This window comes from Anser brachyrhynchus (genome assembly GCF_964034855.1).
Source record: "Anser brachyrhynchus genome assembly, chromosome: 15".
NCBI classification, from domain to species: Eukaryota; Metazoa; Chordata; class Aves; order Anseriformes; family Anatidae; genus Anser; species Anser brachyrhynchus.
Genome location: NC_137733.1, coordinates 14,233,062 through 14,254,521, shown reverse-complemented (window position 1 = coordinate 14,254,521; position 21,460 = coordinate 14,233,062). Strand labels below are relative to the sequence as shown.

The 21,460-nt window shown below is 64.0% G+C and overlaps 1 protein-coding gene and 1 long non-coding RNA gene across 2 annotated transcripts; both read left to right on the top strand.

Annotated features, from left to right (window-relative positions):
• The first annotated feature begins 6,380 nt into the window (after positions 1 to 6,380).
• On the top strand, positions 6,381 to 15,391 carry LOC308178566. The gene is made up of 3 exons (XR_013939831.1): positions 6,381 to 7,284; positions 7,582 to 11,257; positions 14,128 to 15,391. It is a non-coding gene; the product is annotated as an uncharacterized lncRNA (long non-coding RNA).
• A 195-nt stretch (positions 15,392 to 15,586) lies between these two features.
• ACTB (actin beta) lies at positions 15,587 to 20,470 on the top strand. The gene is made up of 6 exons (XM_080557414.1): positions 15,587 to 15,774; positions 17,251 to 17,379; positions 17,703 to 17,942; positions 18,476 to 18,914; positions 19,232 to 19,413; positions 19,739 to 20,470. The coding sequence occupies exons 2-6, from the start codon at positions 17,257 to 17,259 to the stop codon at positions 19,880 to 19,882; spliced, it is 1,128 nt and encodes a 375-aa protein (XP_080413540.1). The 5' UTR covers positions 15,587 to 15,774; positions 17,251 to 17,256; the 3' UTR covers positions 19,883 to 20,470.
• Positions 20,471 to 21,460: the final 990 nt, after the last annotated feature.

Genomic DNA, 21,460 nt, shown 5'->3' with positions numbered 1-21,460 from the left:
CTCCTACTCCTGCCCCTACCCCTGCCCCTGCCCCTGCCCCTGCCCCTGCTCCTGCCCCTGCCCCTGCCCCTGCTCCTACTCCTGCCCCTACCCCTGCCCCTGCCCCTGCCCCTGCCCCTGCTCCTGCCCCTGCCCCTGCCCCAAATCCAGCTCGCTTGCAGCCAGAAGCAACGCCACGGCCGGGCTGGGAGCAGAACCCTCCTCCTCCAGCGAGGCAGGGGTGGTTTTTTTCTCCTTGCCCCCCCGGCCAGCAGCAGCAGCAGCAGCAGCAGCCGCAGGACGTTAGGACCCGGCCGCGGGGGCCGTGCAGCTGCCCAGGCCCGCAGCTGCCTCCTCCTGCCGCAGCGGGCAGATGGTGCGAGGCTGGGAAAGAAGCGGCCTTTCTGCTCAGCAGGGGAAAAAAAGAAAAAAAAAAAGGCAATTATGCAGGGGAAAAAAAAATAATAGAGAGTTTTCTCCCCAGCGCTGGCTGGCACTGCCGGCGCAGCGGGGCAGAGGGATGTCCCCGGGTGTCCCCAAGGGGACTTGGTGCCCCCTGGCCTGGGGGTGCAGCGTTCAAACCGTCTCCCACGAGCTGCTGTGCGTGGTGGAGCAGGAAGAAAGGCGCTGCCGTTCCCTCTCTGCATTGCATTTGCAAGCTGCTGTGACCGGGAGCTGCTGAGGCCACAGGAGCTCAGGTCCCCGGCCCCAGGATGAGGCCATAAATGATGGGGGGGGTTCTGGAGCACGGCCGCTGCCCCTGCCGGGACTTCCCACGAAGCCCAGCTCGGGGAAAAGCCCAGAGGAAAAGCCCAGCCCTGGCTGCAGGCGGGTTGGGGCCTGGCTCCCACCCTGCCCTCGCTTTTTGCACCTTCCCCGGGTGCTTTTTGCTGCAGCTCGGCTTCGCCTGCAGAAAGTCGCGGAGCTTTTGGCCCGGCTGGTGAAATCGGGCTGAACACGGGGCCTGGGGACAGGCATGGGGGCAAGGAGGGCTGATTTCACCCCCTGCTCTCCCCTTGCTTGGCGAGGAGGTTGCAGAGCCCTCGCACCCTCCTTGTCCCTGCTGGAAGGATTTTTTGGGGGCGTTGCTGCAGGGATCGGGTTTGGCTCCTCGGGGACCCGGGGCTGCGCGTGTCCCTCGCAGTGGCAGCGAGATGGAAGCCCCCTATCGCAGGTACCCCCTGCAGGGGCTCAGCCGTGGGGCTGGGGAGGGCCCTTTGCATTTTTCCCCGTATTTAGTTCAATCCCGCGGGGCTCGGGGTATTTCTGAGCCGCCCCCCCCCCGGCAGCACGGCGGGTGTCACGCCTTCGCGCACACCCCACGCACCGCGGCACCCGCCCGCAGGGATGTAACGGGCGAGGAGCGTCGCGAGCTGGTAGCAAACCCAGGAGGTGATTCAGCTCCTCTGATCCCTGCGAGATTTCGGGCTTCCCCCAAAGCACCCAGACCCCAAACCCCGGGCAGAGGCTGCGGTTCCTGGCAGCTGCCGGGGGGTGGGGGACACACGGATGGGGACACCCCGGGAGCCCCGGCCTCGCTGCCAGCTGCCCCCAGGAACCTCGGTGGAGGCTCTCCCAACAGTTGGCAGGCGCCCTGGCCTCATTAAAATTGCATTAGGTGGATTTAAGGAAGGGGAAAAAAAAAAAAAAAGAAAAAAAAAAAAAGCAGCAGCAAGAGGAAAACAAAGGGCAGCCCAAAGAGGGGGTCCCAGAGCTGCGGGTCGTGCGTCGGGGGCTTCCCATGGGGATGCTACACGGGGGACAGCGGTGGCAGCGACGCGTCCCCGTGTCCCACGGGGGACGGGGGCATCCCCGCGCATCCCATGGGAGAACATGATTTCGGGGAAGCTAAACGCAGGGAAGGGCCGCATTTCTGGCCCGTGGCCATCACCCCTCGCAGCCACCAGCTGCTGCAGCCCCGGTGAGGGGGGGGTTCGGGAGGAAGGGTTTTGTACGGTCCCCATTGCCTCCTGCACATCCCTGTACCCTCCTCCATCAGCCGCTGCGGCGAGGAGCCGGCGCGGAAGAATTTGCAGCGCAGCCGAAAGCGTGCTGCCAGCGCCTGCCCACGCAGCTCGCCAAAATAAGCCGGCCCCAGCCGCACAGCACCACCGGGCGAGGCGGCCCAGCTCCCTCCTGGTGGCATCCTGCAGCCCCAGCACCGCCAGCGCTGCCCCGTCCCCGCTGCAGACCCCACAGATGGGGCTGAGGGAGGTTTGGTGGGCAGAGATGCCCCAACCCCAATCCTGAGGCTGCTCCCTCGGGACTGAAAGCTGGTGGGAGCAGGGCCAGGACGGGGTCCCCCATCCCCATCCCCGTGCAGCATCACACAGGAGCAGGCGCGGTGCATCCCAAAAGGGGGCCGGGAGGAGCGGAGGGGCCTTGGGGCGGCTGGAAATGAGTCAGGGCCGCGGGGAGGATGTCGGTGTTTCCTGCCCGGGCCTGGAGGAAGCTGCTGAGGATGGGAGATGAAGAGGAGGAGGAGGAGGAGGGGGCTCGTGCATGCATTTCCCCGGAGCTCGAGCTTTGGGGCTGGGGCACGGGCACCTTTCGCAGGTCGCTGCTGCAGGGGGTGGGCACAGAGACCCCTGTCCCCGCAGAGGCTGCGCCCCGTGGGTGTGCAGATTTGTGTGCAGACCTCTCCTGAAGCAGTGAGAGGGCTCAGCCAGGAGGGAAATTGAGGCCAAGCCCCCCCAGGACCAGGGGTCCCCCTCCCAAAGCCCCCCAAAGCAAGGCCCCAGCTCTTTAAGGGTGCAGCCGCCTGTGGCTACGAGCCCTGAGCTGTAACGGGACCCAGCTGGGAGCTCCCTATAAAGGGCTGGGAGGGGCTGGGGGGCATTTTGCAGCCCATGGCTTGGGGTTTTGGTGAGGTGAGGGGCTGGTTTGGCTGCCTGGTGGGGCTGGGGGTGTTGGGGTGGGTGCAGCAGGGAGCACGGGGACGGGGTCCATCCCGGCACGCAGTGGGGTGGGATTTGGGTTCAGGGAAGGGGCTGCAGTTTGGGGCTGGAGGGGGGGCACCAGCTGTGGCTTCCTGAGCCCGGAGATGGCCTTCCAGATGGATAACCCCATTGTGGAGGTGAAAAGGGTCCATTAGTCAGGATTAGGAACGGGGCCTCAGGGATTACCGCCGCACCTCCCACCCGGCCTCTGCTGGTTGCACGAGGGGACGGGGCTGGGAAATGGGGGAGCTGGCAGAAAGGGCTGACTCGAGTCCCCAAATGGCTTTATGTCCCCCCAGGGATGTCAGGTATTGTCTCGTGTGCTTGCAAAACACCCCCCAGCAGAAGCAGGATCCCTCTGGGAGGAAGGTCCATCTGCTCCTGGGGTCACTGTGGGGTTTGGGCTCTTGGGCAGCCTGGGAGCCCTTGTAGCCTATTGCCCCCCTCTGTAGGTACATCTGTACCCATTCCTCTTGCATTGGGGCTTTGTGTGTTCCTGGTGGGGCTGGAAGGAGCCCTGCACATGGGGAAACTGAGGCATGGGGGGGCTGAGCGGCTCGCACAGAGGTACCTGTGCATGCAGGGGACGCCCAGAGGTGCTCCCCAGCCAGGACGTGGCCATATTCCCCCATCTGGGAGAAACGGAGGCAATTCCTCAGAGCCTGGTCCCGAGCCTCACGCGTGGGCACCCATCTTCACTGCGGGGTCTGCATGGTGGGATGGGGAGCTGCAATTCGGAGCCATGAGTTGAATTTTGTCTCGCTGGGGAAGAGCAGGGGCTGGGGGGGCCTCCTCTTGCAGGAGGGAAGGCTTCACCTCCCCGAGTCACGGCACCTCGGGCTGCTCCACGCTTCGTCGCGGGGCGAGCAGCCGTGGGGACACGTCACCCAGGGTGCAGGGGGGGCTTTCCCTGCTTTTTCAGGGTCTGGCTGCAGCGAGGCCCCCGGGAAAGCAGGAATGCGGGCGGAGGGGCTGTGCTGAAACCCAAAACCGCCTCGCAGGGGCCCTGGGTCTGCGCATCCGGCCCCGCGCCGCTGCAGCTGGGAGGCCCCCGGGCTGGCCGGGGAAGGGGCTGCAGCTCCACCACCGCTGCTGCTGCTGCTGCCCGATGGCCCTGCTGTGCCCATGGGGATGCACGCGGTGTTCCTGGCTCGCAGCATCACGCAGCCCTGCTGTAACGAAGGTGCTCGGCTGGCAGCCAGGAGAATAAAGCCCTGCTGGCGTTGGAGGTCCTGGGTGAACACGCAGAGCTCAGGAGCCAGGCGTACTCGCGCGTCCAAAAAAACCGTGCTTGAGGCTGGGATTCCAGCAGCCAGGGAAGGCACAGGGCCCCCCGCAGATCCCATGGGGGTGAAGTGGGGGTGGCTGCTGCTTTGCAGGGCACAGCAAGGGCCTGGGTGGGGTTGACGTGGTGGGACTGGTCAGTTCGTGGTCGCACTTTGGAGTGCGCAAAGCCTTGTGCAACGTGCATGTCCGTGCGTGCAATCCGTTGTGCTGCATGCACCTTTGCGTGCGCAAAGCTGTGTTGCCCACCTTGGAGTGGGCAATTCCTGGTGCAGTGGGCGTGCAATTCCTTGTGCAATGTGCATGTCAGGGTGTGCAATTCCTGGTGCAGAGCCCACCTCAGAATCCCTTGTACAACATGCGTGTCGGTGTGCGCGATCCCTGGTGCAGTGAGCGTGCAATTCCTTGGACAATGTGTGTCAGCGCGTGCAACCCCTGGTGCAGCGCGCACCTTGGCGCATGCACGTCTTTGTGCGTTGCACACACCTCGGAGCGTGCAAGTCCTGGGGAGGTGTGCGCGTCAGCGTGCAGCCCCTGGTGCAGCAGGCAGCTCGGCGCATGACTCCGCGCTGTGCCCCGTGGCGTGCGCACGCTCCTGCGCGTCTCGGTGTGCATGCTCCTGCGTGGCGCACGCCCATGCGTGTGCTGCGCGGCCCTGCGCAGCGCAGTGTGCATCCCAACACTGCCACCCAGCAGCCCGGCCGCGCTCTGCAGCGGCTCGGGTGGGTGTTGCAGCTTCTGCAAGGCCTGGGCAGGGTGGACAACATGGAGACGAACAAAGCAGCCGAGGGGAGCAGGCGGTGGGGGCTTTGCTGCCTGCTCTGGCAGCAGCAGGAGGGTTTTGGGTTCCCTTTGGGGAGGCTGCGTCTCTCCGGGGCCAGTCCCTTGTGTCTGTGCATCGCTGGTGAGCACAAAGCACAAATCCCACAGGGTTTGGGCTCGGGGTGGGAGTGAGCATCCTGGCAAGGGAATCTGGGTGCTCCAGCACCACTTAATCCCCACCAGTGAAGGGGAATCCCGGGCACCGCTGGTGCTCCCCAGCCCGTTCACACTGTGCTGGTTCATCCTGAGCCCAGGCTGCACAAAGCGGCAGCGTAACCACGCCACGGCCCCCACGGTGGTACCCAGCATTGGGACTGGAGCAGCCCCACACGTGTCCTCAGGGTTGGCAAAATTCCCAAGTCCCTTTATCTCTCCGGTGAATCATTTATGGGGCCAGGCAGGCTGCACACAAAAGCCTCATAAAACCCGGTGCCAGCTGAGCGCAGCGGGTGGTGGGTTCCCTGAGTTCCCGCGAGCCCTGGGTGCTGTGGGTGTTTCCCTCTGCCCTATGTTGGAAGCGGGTTGCAAAAGAGGGGATTTAGGGCAGGGGCTTTAGGATGCTGGTGGTTCTCGGGGGGGTTGATTCGTCAGGTTTGGGAAAACTCAGCAGTGGGATCCCAGACAAAAATCCAGCTGCCGGGGGGAGGCGGGGTGCTGCAGCGTCTGGCGCTGCCCACGCGTGGCACGTCCCCCCCCAGGCATGGCAGGGAAGGAGGGGACAGCTCGGGGGTCACCCCGCTGCCAGCCTGGCACCGGGACTTTCTCCCAGTGCTGTCAGCCCTTTGTGTTTCCAGCGGGCTCCCACGCCTGCCCCACGGACAGCGAGCTTCACCCCCACCCAACTCCAGCTGCACCAAGGTGCCCCCGTGCGCCCTCCCACTTCAGCCCCTCCAGCCCGCTGCTTATTTGTATTATTTTGTCCCAAAGTGACGCTTTTATCACCAAAACAACCACGCCACGTGCCAACCTGGCCGCTTTTCCCAGGCCTCGCCCCGGGGCGTGTGTTCCCCGCAGACCCCACGCGGGGCCCTTTGCCCCGGCGGCGATGTCCCCGCCGGGTGCTGGGTGCTCCCCACGGGGCTGGGCCGCTCCTCCCCGTCCCCCCCGCGCCGAGGGGAGGAAATGGCTGCTGACGGAGCCGCCAGCAGCAGCCAGCCGGGCTGGGGATGACTAAGTTTGGCAGTGCTACCTGCCGCCTGTTTTTCCTTTTAAGGAGGATTCGAGCGAGAGCCGGCCGGAGCGAATTCTCCTGCAGAACCCAGAAGGGATCCACCCTGACCTTAGGGACTGCCACCGCCGCCTTTGGGGACGGCGGGGCCGTGGACGGGAGCTGGGTGGGTGGGTGGGTGGCGAGGCGGTGGCGGCGTGCGGAGGCGTGGATGGCCCCCCCCCCCCCATCTCCCCGTCCGGACGGGGCACCCGGGTGTTTTCGCTTTCTATTTTAAGGAGCTGGATGCGGCCCCAAGCGGAGGCCTGGCCGCTCCATGCCACCCGCCTCGGAGGCCACCCCTGCGGCCCCGCGCGGCTTCCCCGGCTGGCTGGTGGCCACGGGGGGGAGGCGAGACCCTGGGCGCCCGTCTCATCCCCATCCCCTTACTCGGCTCCGTCATCCCGCACCCTGTCCCAGCCCGGGGGGATTTGCGTGGCGCAAGCTCAGGCTGCGGTTCCTCCCGTGCCTCAGTTTCCCCTTTTGCAGCACCCCGGGGGAGGGCGGAGGGGATGCCCGAGCAGCCGGGACCTGCTGGGCACGCAGGGGCAGAGGGGTCCCCGTCCCCCGCATGGCCCCAGCCTGGTTGGAGTTTCTGGGGGGCTTTTTTGGGGGGGGGCTGTGGTGGGAACATCCCCAATTCTCCCACTGGGTGGGTGCCTGGTGGGAAGGGGGGGGCCGCTCCTCTGCAGGGAGGCACGTCGCTGCGAGGGGACAGGGTGACAGGGGTGGGGACGTGTTTGCAAAGGGACCCGTTGCTGGGAGGTGACGGCACGGCGGGGGACGCGGCTGGCGAGAAAGGCAGAGAGAAAAGCAGAGCGCGGCTGTCCTTCTGGGTGCCCCTCGGGGCTGGGGACAGGGACGGGGACAGGCGGTGATGCCACCACCTCTCCCCGGGGTGGCCACCGCGGCCCCCAGCCGGCGCAGGGGGGCCGGGAGTGCGCTCTTCGCTCCGTGTCCTGCATTCTTGGCATTATTCTCCTTTTTTTTTTTCCTCCTCCTCCTCCTCCACCCCGGGACGCGCTCTCAAACCTCTCCATTTATGGCCAGGAGGTTAGGTCAACCGGGAGGCTGAGGGGACGCCCGGGTCCCCCCGGGGAGGGGGACGGGGGTCCCGCCTGGGTGACACGGCCACCCCAAGGTGTGGGGGGGTCACGGTGGGGCGGGATGGGGACACTTGGGCATTGCACCCCCGGGACCCCCGCCGCCACTCTGAGGGACGGTGAGCGGGGTGACCCCCGGGATGCTGGGGGTACCTGGAGTTTCTGGGCAGAAATCAGCCCCCCCCCCCGGGGCAGCCAGGGCCCCTCCATCCTTTTTTTTTTTTTTTTTTTCCCCTTTAATTATCAGCTCAGCGCTGCCGGTTCAGGGGCGAGGCTGCAGGGGATGGCTGGCGGCGTCCTTGGGCCACCGAGGAGTCACCGGGGCAGGGTGAGATGACTCCGAAGCGGCTCCGGATGACGAAACGCCCTGATTCATTCAAATCACTGATATTAAAAAATAAATAAATAAAAAACGAAGTAAGTGACTCAGCCGGTGGTACCCTGCCATTTGGCGGTGATGGGGTGGATCGCTCAGGGTTAGGTTTTCGGGGTGGGTTTTCCCCCCGGTCTCTAATAACGCCTCGGGGCGTTGCTGGAGGGAACGGGCTGGGTTTGGGGCACCCAAGGGACCGCGGTGTTGGGACAGCCCCGCAGCTCCCCTGTGCAGGCAGGGCTGGCAGCAAGGGTGATTAAATCCCTGGGACAAGCCAGGATGCTTAAAGGGGGGCACACGCAGGCCCCCCCCCATCCCCAGGACGTGCTGGGTGGGGAAGACCTCAGCACCTCATTAATAAGGGCGAGATGGACGAGCTTGGTGTGTCCTTTGGTGTCATAACCGGCCCTGCAGCCCCCGTTGCACCCCGAGGCTGCCGATGCCCAAACCCCATCCCCACGGAGCTGGTGGGGGGGGAAAACCCCAAAATTTGGCCCCGTGCCCCGCGGGGACCGGCTCATCCCCCCGCAGCTGACTCAGCCGGATGGGATTCCCACAGTTTCCGTCAGGTGCTGCCCGGAGTAAATGGGGAAGAGGTTTCACAAGCCCCGGTAATTAATGCTAATTACAGAGCAGCAACATGGGAATCGTTCCTTTTCCCCCGGTGCCCTTCCAAAAATGGCTCTCTGCAGGTGTGGCACCAGCCTTCGCCTGTCATTAGGCGCTGCTGCGCCGCGGGGAAGGTGAAGCCTTCGGAGGCCGGGGCTGTGGGAACGGCGTGATGGGGACGGGTCCCCGAGGTCCCCGAGGTCCCTGAGGGCACCCAGCTGCTGGCTTTGGCCGGAGGCAGGGCTCGTGCAACCCCGGGTGAGGGAAACGCATGGGGAAAAATGGTTTTCTCCTCGTCATCCCCCCCCCAGAATGTGCAATATCAGAAATAAGGGGTGGTGGAGCAGGGCTGGCAGAGCTGAGCTCCAGACCCAGCAGCGATGGGATGGAGAAAACCTCTCCTGCCCCACAAAGGTGCTGTGCACCCCCAGTGGCTGGAGAACCCCTCCCCGTGCCCTCGTCCCCCCGCAGAACAGCCCTCGGAGGAGACAGAGCAGGGCGATGACGGACCGTGCTGTGCCCCCGCAGCCACAGGGACGGAGGGCGGCGGTCCTCCACGGGGATGAAGGTGAGGAAAACCTTCCCGGACGGGTCTGCACCCTCAGACCCTGTCCCCAGGGGATTTTCTGCGGGCTCGGACGAGGGGAAGCGGCTCGGAGGTGACCCGGTGGCACCGCACAGCAGCAGCTGGCGCTGGCATCGCCCTCGGGGGTGGAAATCACCGCCCCGGGTGAGAAACCGGTGGCAAGGAGCTGGAAGCTGCTGGGGCCGCTCTGCTGGGCCTCACAGCCCCGTCGTGTTGTTTAAAATTGGGTTTAGGGCAACGGGATTGGGGTGCCTGTCCCCTGGGGCGGTTGCGCCCTGTCTGAGCGCAGGGGGAGGTGAAGGGGACGGCGCTTCCCCGGCTGGCGGAGGGCGTCCCGGCTGGAAACACCTCTCATTACCCGGGGATGGAAACGGTTTCAAAAGAATCGCCCAGAGTTCACAGAAGAGGACATCTGACGGGGATTAAATCCACCCGGAGCCACTTGCTGGGTGGTTTTCCTCCGTCTCCAGCAGGAAACGCTCCCACGGCCGCGGGTGCTGCCGTCCCCGGCCAGACGGGGTGGGGAGCCGGGGCTGGCGAGCCGGGAACCGGCCCTACACGCGGCAAACCCAGCCCCAACGGGGCCCGCAGGGAGGCAGCCGTCTGCGTGGGTTTTGGAATAAGCGTGACTTTGCTGAGATTTGTTTTATTTTATTTTTTTTTGATGCGTCCAAGCATCGCCCTCCGCTTTCGCATCTCTCCCCTTGCGGCGACGGGAGCCGCTGCCCATCGGCGGGGTAGGCGGGAGGACTTCTCACGGTTGCTCTGTCCCGTCGGGGCCGGAGAGAAGGAGGGCGATACCCCAGCGGGTGCCAATTCCCTTGGGGACGGCTGCTTTAATGACACGTCGCCGCTAACGAGCCTGCTGGCAGGGCGCTCGCGGAGGGACGTCGCTGGAAAGAGGGAGCGCGGTGCGGCTCCCGGGCAGGGTGTGATCTCGCTCGGTGCGGGAAAAGCGTTGGAAACCCCAAAAGAGGCAGGGGATGGCCGAGAAGTGGCCGGTTTTGGTGACTCCCAGGCGTTGGCTGGGTCGGCGTCGCCTGCGTTTTGAGGCCGGAGCAAGCTGCAGGAGCCGCCTGCTGATGGATGGGTGGAAATTTGCGACGTCCTCCAAGGCAATTCCTCCCCCCTGCCCACCTCTGCTGGCAAACCCAAGGGAGAGCAGCCACCCAGGCACGCCGGCAACTCCCCTTTGTGGGCGGCTGGACTCCCGGGGGCACCTCCGAACCCCCCCCAGGGATAAGCCAGCATCACCAGCACCACTCCGCAGCACCGAGCAGGGGGCGGGGGGCTCCTCTCCTGCCCTGCCCCTCACTCTGGGGGTCCTGCAGGGGTGCACGGGGCAGGGACCCCACGAGACCCTGTCCCCCTGTGCCTGGGGCGCAGGGAGGATGCCGGGCACAAAGACGGGGCTGAGGGGAAGGGCGGCATCCAGGTGTGTTGTCGGCACACAGACGGCCGACGGGGAGGAGGAGGAGGAGGAAGGCAGGAGGTCGTTCTCCGCCGACGAGGCCCCGGCTGCTCTTTGGTTTCCTGTTTCCGCCGCTTCTTCCCCCGGCCGGGCCCATTGGTTACGCTGCAGCCAGGTTTTGCCATTTAAGGCTGATTTCCCCTGGCCGGCGGCGGCGCGAGAGCTGCCGGCTCGGTGCGTCCAGCGGCCCCTCGGTGGTCACCGAAACGCACGCCCAGGGAGGTGGGCGAGGACGGGGGACCCCTGCCTTCTGCTCCCCGCCATCCCGTCCTCTCCTTCTCGCTCGGCGGGGCGGGAGGCGATGTCTCCTCCTCTTTTTATTTTATTTTTCTTTTTGCAGGGCGCAAAGCCGCGGGAGGAGGTCTGGGTTTGGCTGCGGGGCGATGCCCCGTGTTTGGTGACCCAGCCGGGCAGGAGAAAACCCTTCCTGACACAGGTCCGGGCAGGGCACCACGGTGCTTTGGGACGTGGTTGAGGTCTCACCCTTCTCCCTGTCCCCCCCAGCACCCCTCGACGTGGCTGCCCCGAGGCTTCCTCATTCCCAGCACTGCGGCTGGCTGCTGCCGCTTCCTCTTCTTGCTCGTCACCCCCCCCCGGCCAAACAAGCCCAGGGCTGGCAGGGAAACCCGACGTGCAAAACGGTGGCCACGGAGCGGTGTTGGCAGAGCCCCGCGGTCACCGTGACGAGGATCGGGTCATCTCCTCCAAATCCTCCTCCAGCCACGGGGTGGGCACCAGCTCGTGGCCAGGGACCCTGCGTGGAACAGCACAGGGGGGCACCCACGGCGGTGAAGGCTGGACCAGGAGGCTTCTGACCTCCTCGGAGGCAGCGGGAGGGTGAAGCACAAACCCTCGTGGGTCCTGGCACACCTGTACGGGACGGGGTGAGCACGGTGGGGTCTGCTCCCATCCCGGGAAAGCTCCTCCAGAGCCGGTGAAGAGCCGGCTGCGCACGGGGGAGTGACAATTAGCGCACGGCATCGACGGCTTTTGTTTAACTTTCTCTCGAGATCTTATCTGCCGCCAGCAGGAATGCGTGAAACCAGCCAAAGCAGGCTCGGAAATATCGTCTGGGGGGAGAGGTGGAAATTTCTGGGGCAAGGGGCCGAGAGGGCAATGAATCGCAGTGGGGACGGGTGCCCGCACCGGCGGGCTTTGCGACGGGCGGTCTCCAAAATCCGGGTGCTGGGTGGCACCCAGGGTGCTGGCAGGGTGCTGGCCCACACCAACACACGCCCGTGCTCGCTGCACCTTGGTTTCCAGCACCGAAAACAAAGGCAGGGCTCTCCCCCTGCCTCCACGGGCCATCTCTTCCAGCCCCGGACGGAGGGTGCCCTTTGCGTGTTGCCGTCAGCAAAGCCCAGCGGCGATCAAAGCGAATTTCACGGCGCTCGGCCATCCCCGTCCCCGCTTCGTCTCCTGGGTACGGCGCTGGCAGCGAGCCCTCCAGCTGCCTCCCCGCCTTTATTGCCAGCCAGTGGGAAAAATCGATTTTCAAAGTAATTAAGGAGTCAAAAAGACCCCGGGCGGCACGGCACGGTGCGTGCGACCTGTGCCGGAGCGGGGTGGCAAAACCCTGGAGCATCCCTAGGGAAAAGCTCCCCCCAGGGCTGCACCGGGCTGGGTTTGGGCCCCCCCCGTGAGCGCTGTCAGAGGGCTGACACTTGCAGAGAAAGCCCGGCGAGCGTCAGCTCTTTCTCTTCCCCTTCTGTTTTTAGCTGGAGGAAATACCCCCGGCACCGGGGGGTCCGCGGGGGGCTCTGCCAAGCACAGGGCTCAGCTCGGCCCCGTCCCATTGCCGGGGGAAAGCAAACCCCAAGGGTGCACGGGGCGGCTGAGCGGGCTCTGTGTGTGCTGCTGTGATCGTGCCGAGCTGGGGAACGGCCTTGGGAGGAAACAGATCCGCCAGCGGGGCCGGCTCCTGCTGCCAAGGTCAAGCGAAGCAGCAGGACTCGGCGGGGGGAAGGCGGCTTCGCTCCCGTGCCCTCTTCGACACCCGCAGCCAAATCCCCTGGGGATGGAAAAAGGTGGATTTCTGCCGTTTTCCAGCACGACGTAAAATAATAATTTGCCTCGGGCTGGGAGAGACGCTGGGCGTGAGGACAGCCTGCCCGTGCCGGGGGACGCGGCGGGCTGGGGGCACCGGCACCGGGTGCGTGGGGCTCCGCAAAGCGAAGGGCGTTCAGCCCCGCCGCAGGAGGGGCTGGTAAATCACAGGGAGCTCCCAGGAGATCAATAGGAAGGAGCCAGGACCTCGGGGATTGATGTCGGAGAGCGCAGAGCGAGGCTTGGAGGAGGAGAGGGAGATGAGAGAGCGCCGGGGCCGCGATGCGGCGCGTGAGGAGGATGCTGGCGGCTGCGGAGGGGTTTTACACCCAACCCGTGCCCAGAAAGGGGGAGCTGGGGGCTGCGGGGTTCAGGTGGAGCCAGGCACAGCCCCGGGCTTCGTGCTGGGCTTTCACCTCCTGCCAATTCCCGCTGGAGCCGACGCGGCGAGGACCGAACCGAAAAAGAGGAAGGGGCCGGGACGGTGCCCGTGCGATAGGGGATGTGGCCGGCGCCTTTCCCCTCTTCCCCTCGGGGGGCGGGAAGGGAGGGGAGGCTCCCAGCAACATCCCCGAGTTTTGGGGCGATGCGAAGCAGCCCGGCTGGCCCCCCCAAATTTCCACCTCCCGTCACACCGACGTTACGGTGGGGGGCTGGAAGAGGAGAGTGGGAAGCAGAGCTCGCATCCTGACCCCAAAGCACAGAAATCGGAGCAAAACGCGACGAGGGGGAGGCTGGAGGCCGCCCGGCCGTGTCGCGGCCTCCTCCTCCTCCTCCTCTCCTCCGCATGCTTTTGTCCAAGCCCAAGGTCGGGCAGGGAGAAGCGAAGCACAACAGGGGCACGGGGGGGGGGGCCGCGGCCGGCTCCGGGCTGCCCGCGGGGTGGTGGCCACCAGCACCCCCGGGGCCCTCCCGACCCCACGGCGCTGGGGATGGGGGTGCTCCCCGAGCCGTGCCCGGTTCCCCTTTTTCTCTCCTCTCGGTTCTTGCGACGGCCCCGGGAGGGTCCCAGCTTGGTCACGTCGTGTGCTGGGCACCGTGGGCCACATCCTGCCCGTCCCGGAGCCGTGCACGCAGCGGGGCTGGCGCCGTGTAATCAAGGGAACGCTAATTGCCCCGTGATTCCCTTCCCTGCCTCCCATCCAGCGATGGCCTCCCATCCCCTGGCGGCCTCCCGCTGACGCTCCCGGTCCCAAACCCGTGGTTTTTGTGGGACGTTTTCCTGCCGGGGCCGCCTGCAGACCCCTTATCAGCGGGTGCCGCGCGCCGTCAGCGCCACCCGTGCCTCGTGGCTCCCCTTCTTTGACGTGCAATCTTCTAATTAATAACCAGCCCTTTGAAAGCGGAGCGCAAACATTAATTAATTCCCCGCCAGGTAGGTAATTAACAGCGATGACTCCCATTTTACTGCCGAGATCCGGCACCGCGCGCCCGCGGGTCCGCTCCGCACCACTGGGGGTGTCGCCGGGTGCTGGGTGTCACCGCGGCCACCTCCGGCTGCGGGGGGACGAGGCCGGGTGCCAGGAGGCCCGGAGGCCAGCTCCAGCCTCCATTTGGGAGGATTTTTCCAGGGGTCCCCGTCCTCTGCGCCCCATCCTCGCAGCATCCCCACGACAAAGATCCCGCTGCAAAAAGTCCCTGCGATGCCCACCAAGGGGGTGCCACGAAAAACGGGCGTTTTTAGCCTTTTTCTTTCTTTTTTTTCCAGGCGTTTTTGGTTTGGTCATTCATTTTTCTCCCCCACCAACTCCGTTCCCGACCCGCCGAGAGCGGGCACTGGAAGTCCCCACGCTGACGTCTGCGCGCGCCGAGCCGGCAACAGCTTGCGGGCGGCCGCTGCGCCTTTACTTATGGGCCTCCCTAATTGACTTAATTAACCAGCCCGTGCTCGTGCAGCGCTGCGGAGCTGCGAGGCCCCGTGCAGCTGCCCCCGGCTGCTCTGTGGGCGCTGCCCTCGCTGCGATCCCCAGCCCCTGCCGGGTGCCTGCAGAAAATGGGAAAATGGGAAAGATGTGAAAATCACCCAAATTCAGCTAAATTCTTGCTCTCGTGGTGTGTGGGGCAGGGCTGGGCCCTGCTCGACCAGCGCCTCGCTGGGCTCTGTTCCTGTTTCCTAGCGCCTGTGGCTGGTAATGGGCTGGGCGGGCACCGTGCAACACGCACCGGGCACTGGGCACCGTGCACCAGGAGCACCATGCATCATGCACCGGGTACAGCACAACGTGCACTGTGCACCGCGCACCGGGCAGCATGCACCATGCACCGAGCACCATGCACCGTGCAGTGGTCAGCATGCACCGAGCACCACGCACAGGGCACCGCGCACCATGCAGCGGTCAGCATTCACCGAGCACCATGCACAGGGCACCGTGCACCATGCAGTGGTCAGCATGCACCGAGCACCATGCACAGGGCACCGCGCACCATGCAGTGGTCAGCATGCACCGAGCACCATGCACAGGGCACCGTGCACCATGCAGTGGTCAGCATTCACCGAGCACCATGCACAGGGCACCGTGCACCATGCAGTGGTCAGCATGCACCGAGCACCACGCACCGAGCACCACGCGCTGAGTACCACGCACCGGTCAGCAAGCACTGAGCACCATGCACCAAGCACCATGCAGCGGTCAGCACGCACCGAGCACCATGCACAGGGGCACCGTGCACGGGTCAGCATGCACCGAGCGCCGTGCATTGCACCGAGCACCGTGCATTGAGCACCACGCACCGTGCACTGTGCACCATGCAACGGTCAGCACGCACCGAGCACCATGCACGGGGCACCATGCACCGAGCACCGAGCACCGAGCACCGTGCACCGGCCGCTCCCCATTTCTGCACTCTGCTTCAAAGGGACAACGGGGGGGGGCCGTGCATCCCCCCCCCCAAACAAAGCAGTGCCAAATCGCGGTGGGGCGTTGCACGCCCCCCCCCCCCGCCCCCGCCCCCCAATAAATAAATAAATAATGAACCACCCTCCCCGATCTATTTATTTATTTATTTATTTGTTCCGCAGGGCGGGAGGGGGGTGGGGGGGGGTGGGGGGGGCGCGCGCGCGCGCCGGGCGGGGCGGGGCGGGGCGGGCGCGAGGCGGGGCGGGGCGCGCGGGGGGGGGGGAGAGGAGGAGGGGGGGGCGGGGCCGGCGCGCGAGGCGGGGAGGTGCGGCGGGGGCCAATCAGGGCCGCGCGCTCGGAAAGTTTCCTTTTATGGCGAGGCGGCGGCGGCGGCGGCCCGTATAAAAGGCGGGGCGCGCGGCGGGCGGGAGTCGCTGCGAGCTCTGCCTTCGCCCCGTGCGCGCGTCCGTGCCCCGCTCCCGCCGCCCGCCCGCCTCTGACCGCGCAACTCCCCAAAGGTGAGGGGGGACCGGGGGGAAAAGGGGGGAGGGGGCTGGGGGTCCCCGCGCCTCCCTCGCTGTGGGGTCTTGGGGTCGTTATCCCCCGGTTCTGCTCGGGGGTGGGGGGTTGTGAGGGGTCCGGGGAGCCCTGGGGGGTTGTGTGAGGAGAGGAGCGCTGAGGCGCTTTGGGGTGCTGAGGGGGTGGCGATGGGGTGCTGGAGGTGTGTGTGGGGGCTTCATGGTGTGTGCCCCCCCCCCCCCCGTGGTGTGCGCGGCTAATCCCCCTCCTAAGAGGATTTGTGGCAGTGGGCTGGGGCGTAGGGCTTTGTCTGCTGAGCGCTGCCCCCCCAGCCCTGCCATGGGTGTGTGTGAGGGGACGGGGGGGGGCAGGGTCCCCTTGTGGGGACGGGGGTACAGGGGGGCGGCTCCCCTCAGCACCCCTTGTGGGGGCGACGTTCCCCTTGTTGGGACAGGGGACGACTCCCGTCCCCAACCCCTGTGGGGACGGGGGGGCAGTGTCCCCCTGTGGGGACAAGGGGGCGACTCCCCTCAGCACTCCCTGTGGGGACGGGGGGGATGGGGGGGCAGCGTTCTCCCTTGTGGGGACGGGGGGCGGCTCCCCTCAGCACCCCCAGGCAGAAAACGGATGGGTTGGGGGGGGTGGGGGAGGTGGGCGGCTCCCCGTTACGAGGGGCGCTCTGGAACAAAGGGAAAAAAGGGGGGGGGGGGGAGAAGCCCCCCGTGTGCGGGCAGGGCCGGCACCGCTCGGGCACATGTCCCGGGAGCCGCCCCCGGCCGGCCCCGCCCGCCGGCAGAGCCTGGGCTCGGCTCGCTGCTCCCCCCCCCCTCCGGTGCCCCCCCAGGGCCGAGCCCGGCTCCGTGCCGGTTCCCGGGGCCGGCACCACCGGGGGCTCGGCGGCTGCTGCCTGGAAGCCGCCCCCCCGGAGGTGTGCGGGGCAGCGCCTGTCGGGGCTGCTTGGGCGTGACGGCTGGGGAGGGGACGGGAGGAGGAGGAGGAGAGGGGCAGAGGGTGGCGAGTGCCCCCCCCCCCCAGAGGTGGCAGCCTCGAGGTTGGGGGGGGAGTGGCCGCGGGGCTCCCCGGGGCTGGGGAGGGGTCGGGGGAGGGGCCGGCGGCGGCCCCCCGAAAGCTGGCGGCTGGCGAGGCGCGGCGCGCTGCAGCCGTTGCCTTTTATGGTAATAATGCGAGAGGGCGCAGGGACTTCCTTTGTCCCAAATCTGTGCGCTGCCGAAATCTGGAAGGCGCCGCACCCTCTAGCGGGCGCCGGGCGAAGCGGTGCGGCTCTGGCAGGAAGGAAATGGGTGGGGAAGGCCTCGGAGGCATCGCGGAGCCCCGCACCGCTGGCTCTCCCCTCGCTGGCTGCTGCCCCCCCCACCCGGGGGCGCGATGAGCCCTGTGGGGTGTAGGGCAGGATGGGGTTTGGTTGCAGGTGTGTGGCCAGCGGTGCTCATGGTCCGTCTCTCTTTCTTCCACAGCCAGCCATGGATGATGATATTGCTGCGCTCGTTGTTGACAATGGCTCCGGTATGTGCAAGGCCGGTTTCGCCGGGGATGATGCCCCCCGTGCTGTCTTCCCATCCATCGTGGGTCGCCCCAGACATCAGGTACGATGTGGCTGGGGTGCTACTTACAGACAATGGAGAGGACCTTCAGTGAAATCACTTCTGCTAAAGGCAGCGAGCTGCAAGAAGCCCTTTTATTTCCTATACGACACAAGAGGCTTCTGCACTGCAACAGTAACTGGCTGAGTACACAGCCTCCTGTGGAGCCTTCATGCAGCATGCGGTGAAGCTGCTGACTGAATGATTTTTCTGACAGTAGCGACACAAAAGAAACAGTAATTATAGAGATGTGGCTTTGGAAAATGTTACCTGCTTAGCAGGGCTTGTCCTTCGGTTAAACTAAATGCTTTTTCTTTGTTGTGCAGGGTGTGATGGTTGGCATGGGCCAGAAAGACAGCTATGTTGGTGATGAAGCTCAGAGCAAAAGAGGTATCCTGACCCTGAAGTACCCCATTGAACACGGTATTGTCACCAACTGGGATGACATGGAGAAGATCTGGCACCACACTTTCTACAACGAGCTGAGAGTAGCCCCTGAGGAGCACCCTGTGCTGCTCACAGAGGCTCCCCTGAACCCCAAAGCCAACAGAGAGAAGATGACACAGGTGTGTAGAACTCTTGAGCTTGGAGCTACAGCAGATGTTGCTGCAGGCCAGCTCTCCTCTTTCACGTTGTCCTCTCTCTGCCTTCACCACTGTTCTCCCTTTTTGCCATCTTTGCAGGGTTTTCCTTTCCTGACCTGAGTCTCCTCTTTGCTGGACCTTGACAGGTTTTGTTTGCTCTTCTAAGCTAGCTTTCTCTGAGACTGAACTAGCAACTTGTCTAACTGCTGTTTCTGACTAGACACTAATCCATTTACTGGCCTTGAGTGACCGTACCGTAGTTCATCTGGCACTTGTTTTGTTCCTTGCCGTGTCATGTGGATGGGCCTGTGGCGGTGGTGTCCTTGCTCAGGCTCTGACCTGGCAGGTGTGGGTGGAGGCCAGGCAAGATAAGCACCCCTCCTTCCTGGGGGAGCAAAGATGAGCCTCTTATCTTGGGGACAAAAGTAAAACCACTTGCATGGACTTGGTTTAGACCTGTAGCGAGAACCTCAGTTTATTCTGTTTGACTCAGCCTTTCCTTCTCTCTCCCCTAGATCATGTTTGAGACCTTCAACACCCCAGCCATGTATGTAGCCATCCAGGCTGTGCTGTCCCTGTATGCCTCTGGTCGTACCACTGGTATTGTGATGGACTCTGGTGATGGTGTTACCCACACTGTGCCCATCTACGAAGGCTATGCCCTCCCCCATGCCATCCTCCGTCTGGATCTGGCTGGCCGTGACCTGACGGACTACCTCATGAAGATCCTGACAGAGAGAGGCTACAGCTTCACCACCACAGCTGAGAGAGAAATCGTGCGTGACATCAAGGAGAAGCTGTGCTACGTTGCCCTGGATTTCGAGCAGGAGATGGCCACAGCTGCCTCTAGCTCTTCCCTGGAGAAGAGCTACGAACTCCCTGATGGCCAGGTCATCACCATTGGCAATGAGAGGTTCAGGTGCCCCGAGGCCCTCTTCCAGCCATCTTTCTTGGGTAAGTCCAGCTTGTTTAGGAGACCCTGTGTGCCCTCTGCCTAGGGTGAGCTAGAGATGGGGATTCAGTTACCAGAGTACCTGGGCTCTATTGCAAGGTCTTACCCCGTCCCACCGCCTAGTCCTTTCTCCTCCCAGCGTGGAGCTGTTTGGGGGACTCTGACAGCAGTAGAGCAGGAGGCTGAGCATGTCAGACATGGCTTTGCCTGTAGTGCCTTCCCCTTGAAGAGCTGTGATTGTCTATCACTTGCCCCCAGTAGCTGCTCAGGCTTTGTGTTCCCCAGCCCTTGCTGACTTGAGGCTGCTTCTTCCTCGCAGGTATGGAGTCCTGCGGTATCCATGAAACTACCTTCAACTCTATCATGAAGTGTGATGTGGACATCCGTAAGGACCTGTATGCCAACACGGTGCTGTCCGGTGGTACCACAATGTATCCGGGCATTGCTGACAGGATGCAGAAGGAGATCACAGCCCTGGCACCCAGCACGATGAAAATCAAGGTAAGCTGGAGCCCTGGGAGCCTCCCGGCACACCTCCTGCTGCTGAAATGCAAACGAGTGGGTGGAGGGCCCTGAGCTACACTACTAGAGGTGGGAACCACACTTGGAGTGGCGCAGCCTTGCTGCGTGCAGGGTGGCACCCACTCAGCCCTGTGAATAATGGGATTGCTGTACTGCGAGTGGGGGTGGTGTGTGTGTGAGGCTGTGCCCTAAGCCTGCTCAGACCTCGGAGTGCCTTGACAAGGGGATTAGCTGCGCTGCAGGGCTGTGCAGGAGCAAACCACGCAGCAGCACACCGCATCTGAGCGACTCTTCTCTCCCACAGATCATTGCCCCGCCTGAGCGCAAGTACTCTGTCTGGATTGGAGGCTCCATCCTGGCCTCCCTGTCCACCTTCCAGCAGATGTGGATCAGCAAGCAGGAGTATGATGAATCCGGACCCTCCATTGTCCACCGCAAATGCTTCTAAACCGGACTGTTACCAACACCCACACCCTTGTGACAAAATGAAACCCATAAATGCGTGTAAAACAAGACAAGATTGGCATGGCTTTATTTGTTTTTTTTGGCGCTTGACTCAGGATTAAAAAACTGGAATGGTGAAGGTATCAGCAGCAGTCTTAAAATGAAACATGTTGGAGCGAACGCCCCCAAAGTTCTACAATGCATCTGAGGACTTTGATTGTACATTTGTTTCTTTTTGTAATAGTCATTCCAAATATTGTTATAATGCATTGTTACAGGAAGTTACTCGCCTCTGTGAAGGCAACAGCCCAGCTTGGAAGAGCCGATACCAGTTTCTGGTGTTAGGTTGTAATCGCTTGTCTGTAAATTATGTAATCCAACAAGTGTCTTTTTGTATCTTCCGCCTTAAACAAAACACACTTGATCCTTTCTCTTCGATTTGTTAAGCGAGCGGGCTGTGTTCCCCAGTGATAGATGTGAATGAAGGCTTTACGGTCCCCCCTGCCTAGGAGAAGTGCCAGTATGCGGGGGAGAGAGGGGCTACCTGTACACTGACTTAAGACCAGTTCAAATAAAAGTGCACACAATAGAGGCTTGACTGGTGTTGGTGGTTCTTTATTTTGTGACGCTCCTCGACGGTTGGTACCCGCTCTGATCTCACTGCCAGGCTGCAGGGGTCGGCTATCGCACTGGGGTGGGAGCCAGGTGGCTGCTGGTGATAGGGGGAGCCGGGCTTGCTGTGCTGCAGGAGTTTGGAGATCCCCAGCTCCTGGGGGTGTGCTGCCGGGTGAGGGGTGGGCAGGGCCCTTGTCCTCCTGGAAACTTGTGCTCCTGGAGAGAGCTGGGTTTGGTGGGCATCCAACCGCTTCAAACACTGCCTGCGGTGTTCTTCCCTTGCTCCCCAGTGTGCTGCTGGGGAGCAGCTGGCTTCTCCCTGGGCCAAGGGTGCTTTGGCTGTCCCCTTCTGTCCCCACACCAGGTGCGTGGCCTCTTCTGTTCCACTTTTGGGTGTCTCCTGCCAAGCAGCTCACTCTGCTTTTGCTTCACCCCCCTCGTGTCCCAGGAGCGAGGGAGGCCTGAGCTGAGTGAGCTGAGGCTGGGAGACTCACGCTCTGGCAGGCTGCCTGCTGGGTGGAGGCAGGAGAAAGCCTGTGAAGTGGATGAAATGGAGCAGGGCCACGGGGCTCTTACACATCGCTGCAGGGGTGGAGCTGGGAAAGGGTGCAGCGAGGGAGCTCTCACTTGCGCGGTGACACCTACGGCTGCGGTGCTGGGGCCCAGGGAGCGCGGAGCTGGGTGGCGCTTTGTGTTCCCAACCCAGGAGGACCAGAGCTCGGAGCCTGGCTCGCAGGCGTGCTGGCTTCCCGAGGCTCCTCCGGCCTGCCTGGCTTTGAAGAGCTAATGGCTGCAATTGTGTCACGCTCGCAGCAGATGAAAGGCAAGGAACAGGCTCCATGGGCTCTTTAATCCTTTGCCTGGCCTGATGCTGCTGCAGCGTCATGCTGTGCTCAGGGTGGACCTGCTGGTTTCTGCCCTTTTGTCTCCCCAGCCTCCCTCCTGGCTGCCCTGGGTGCAGGGCTGG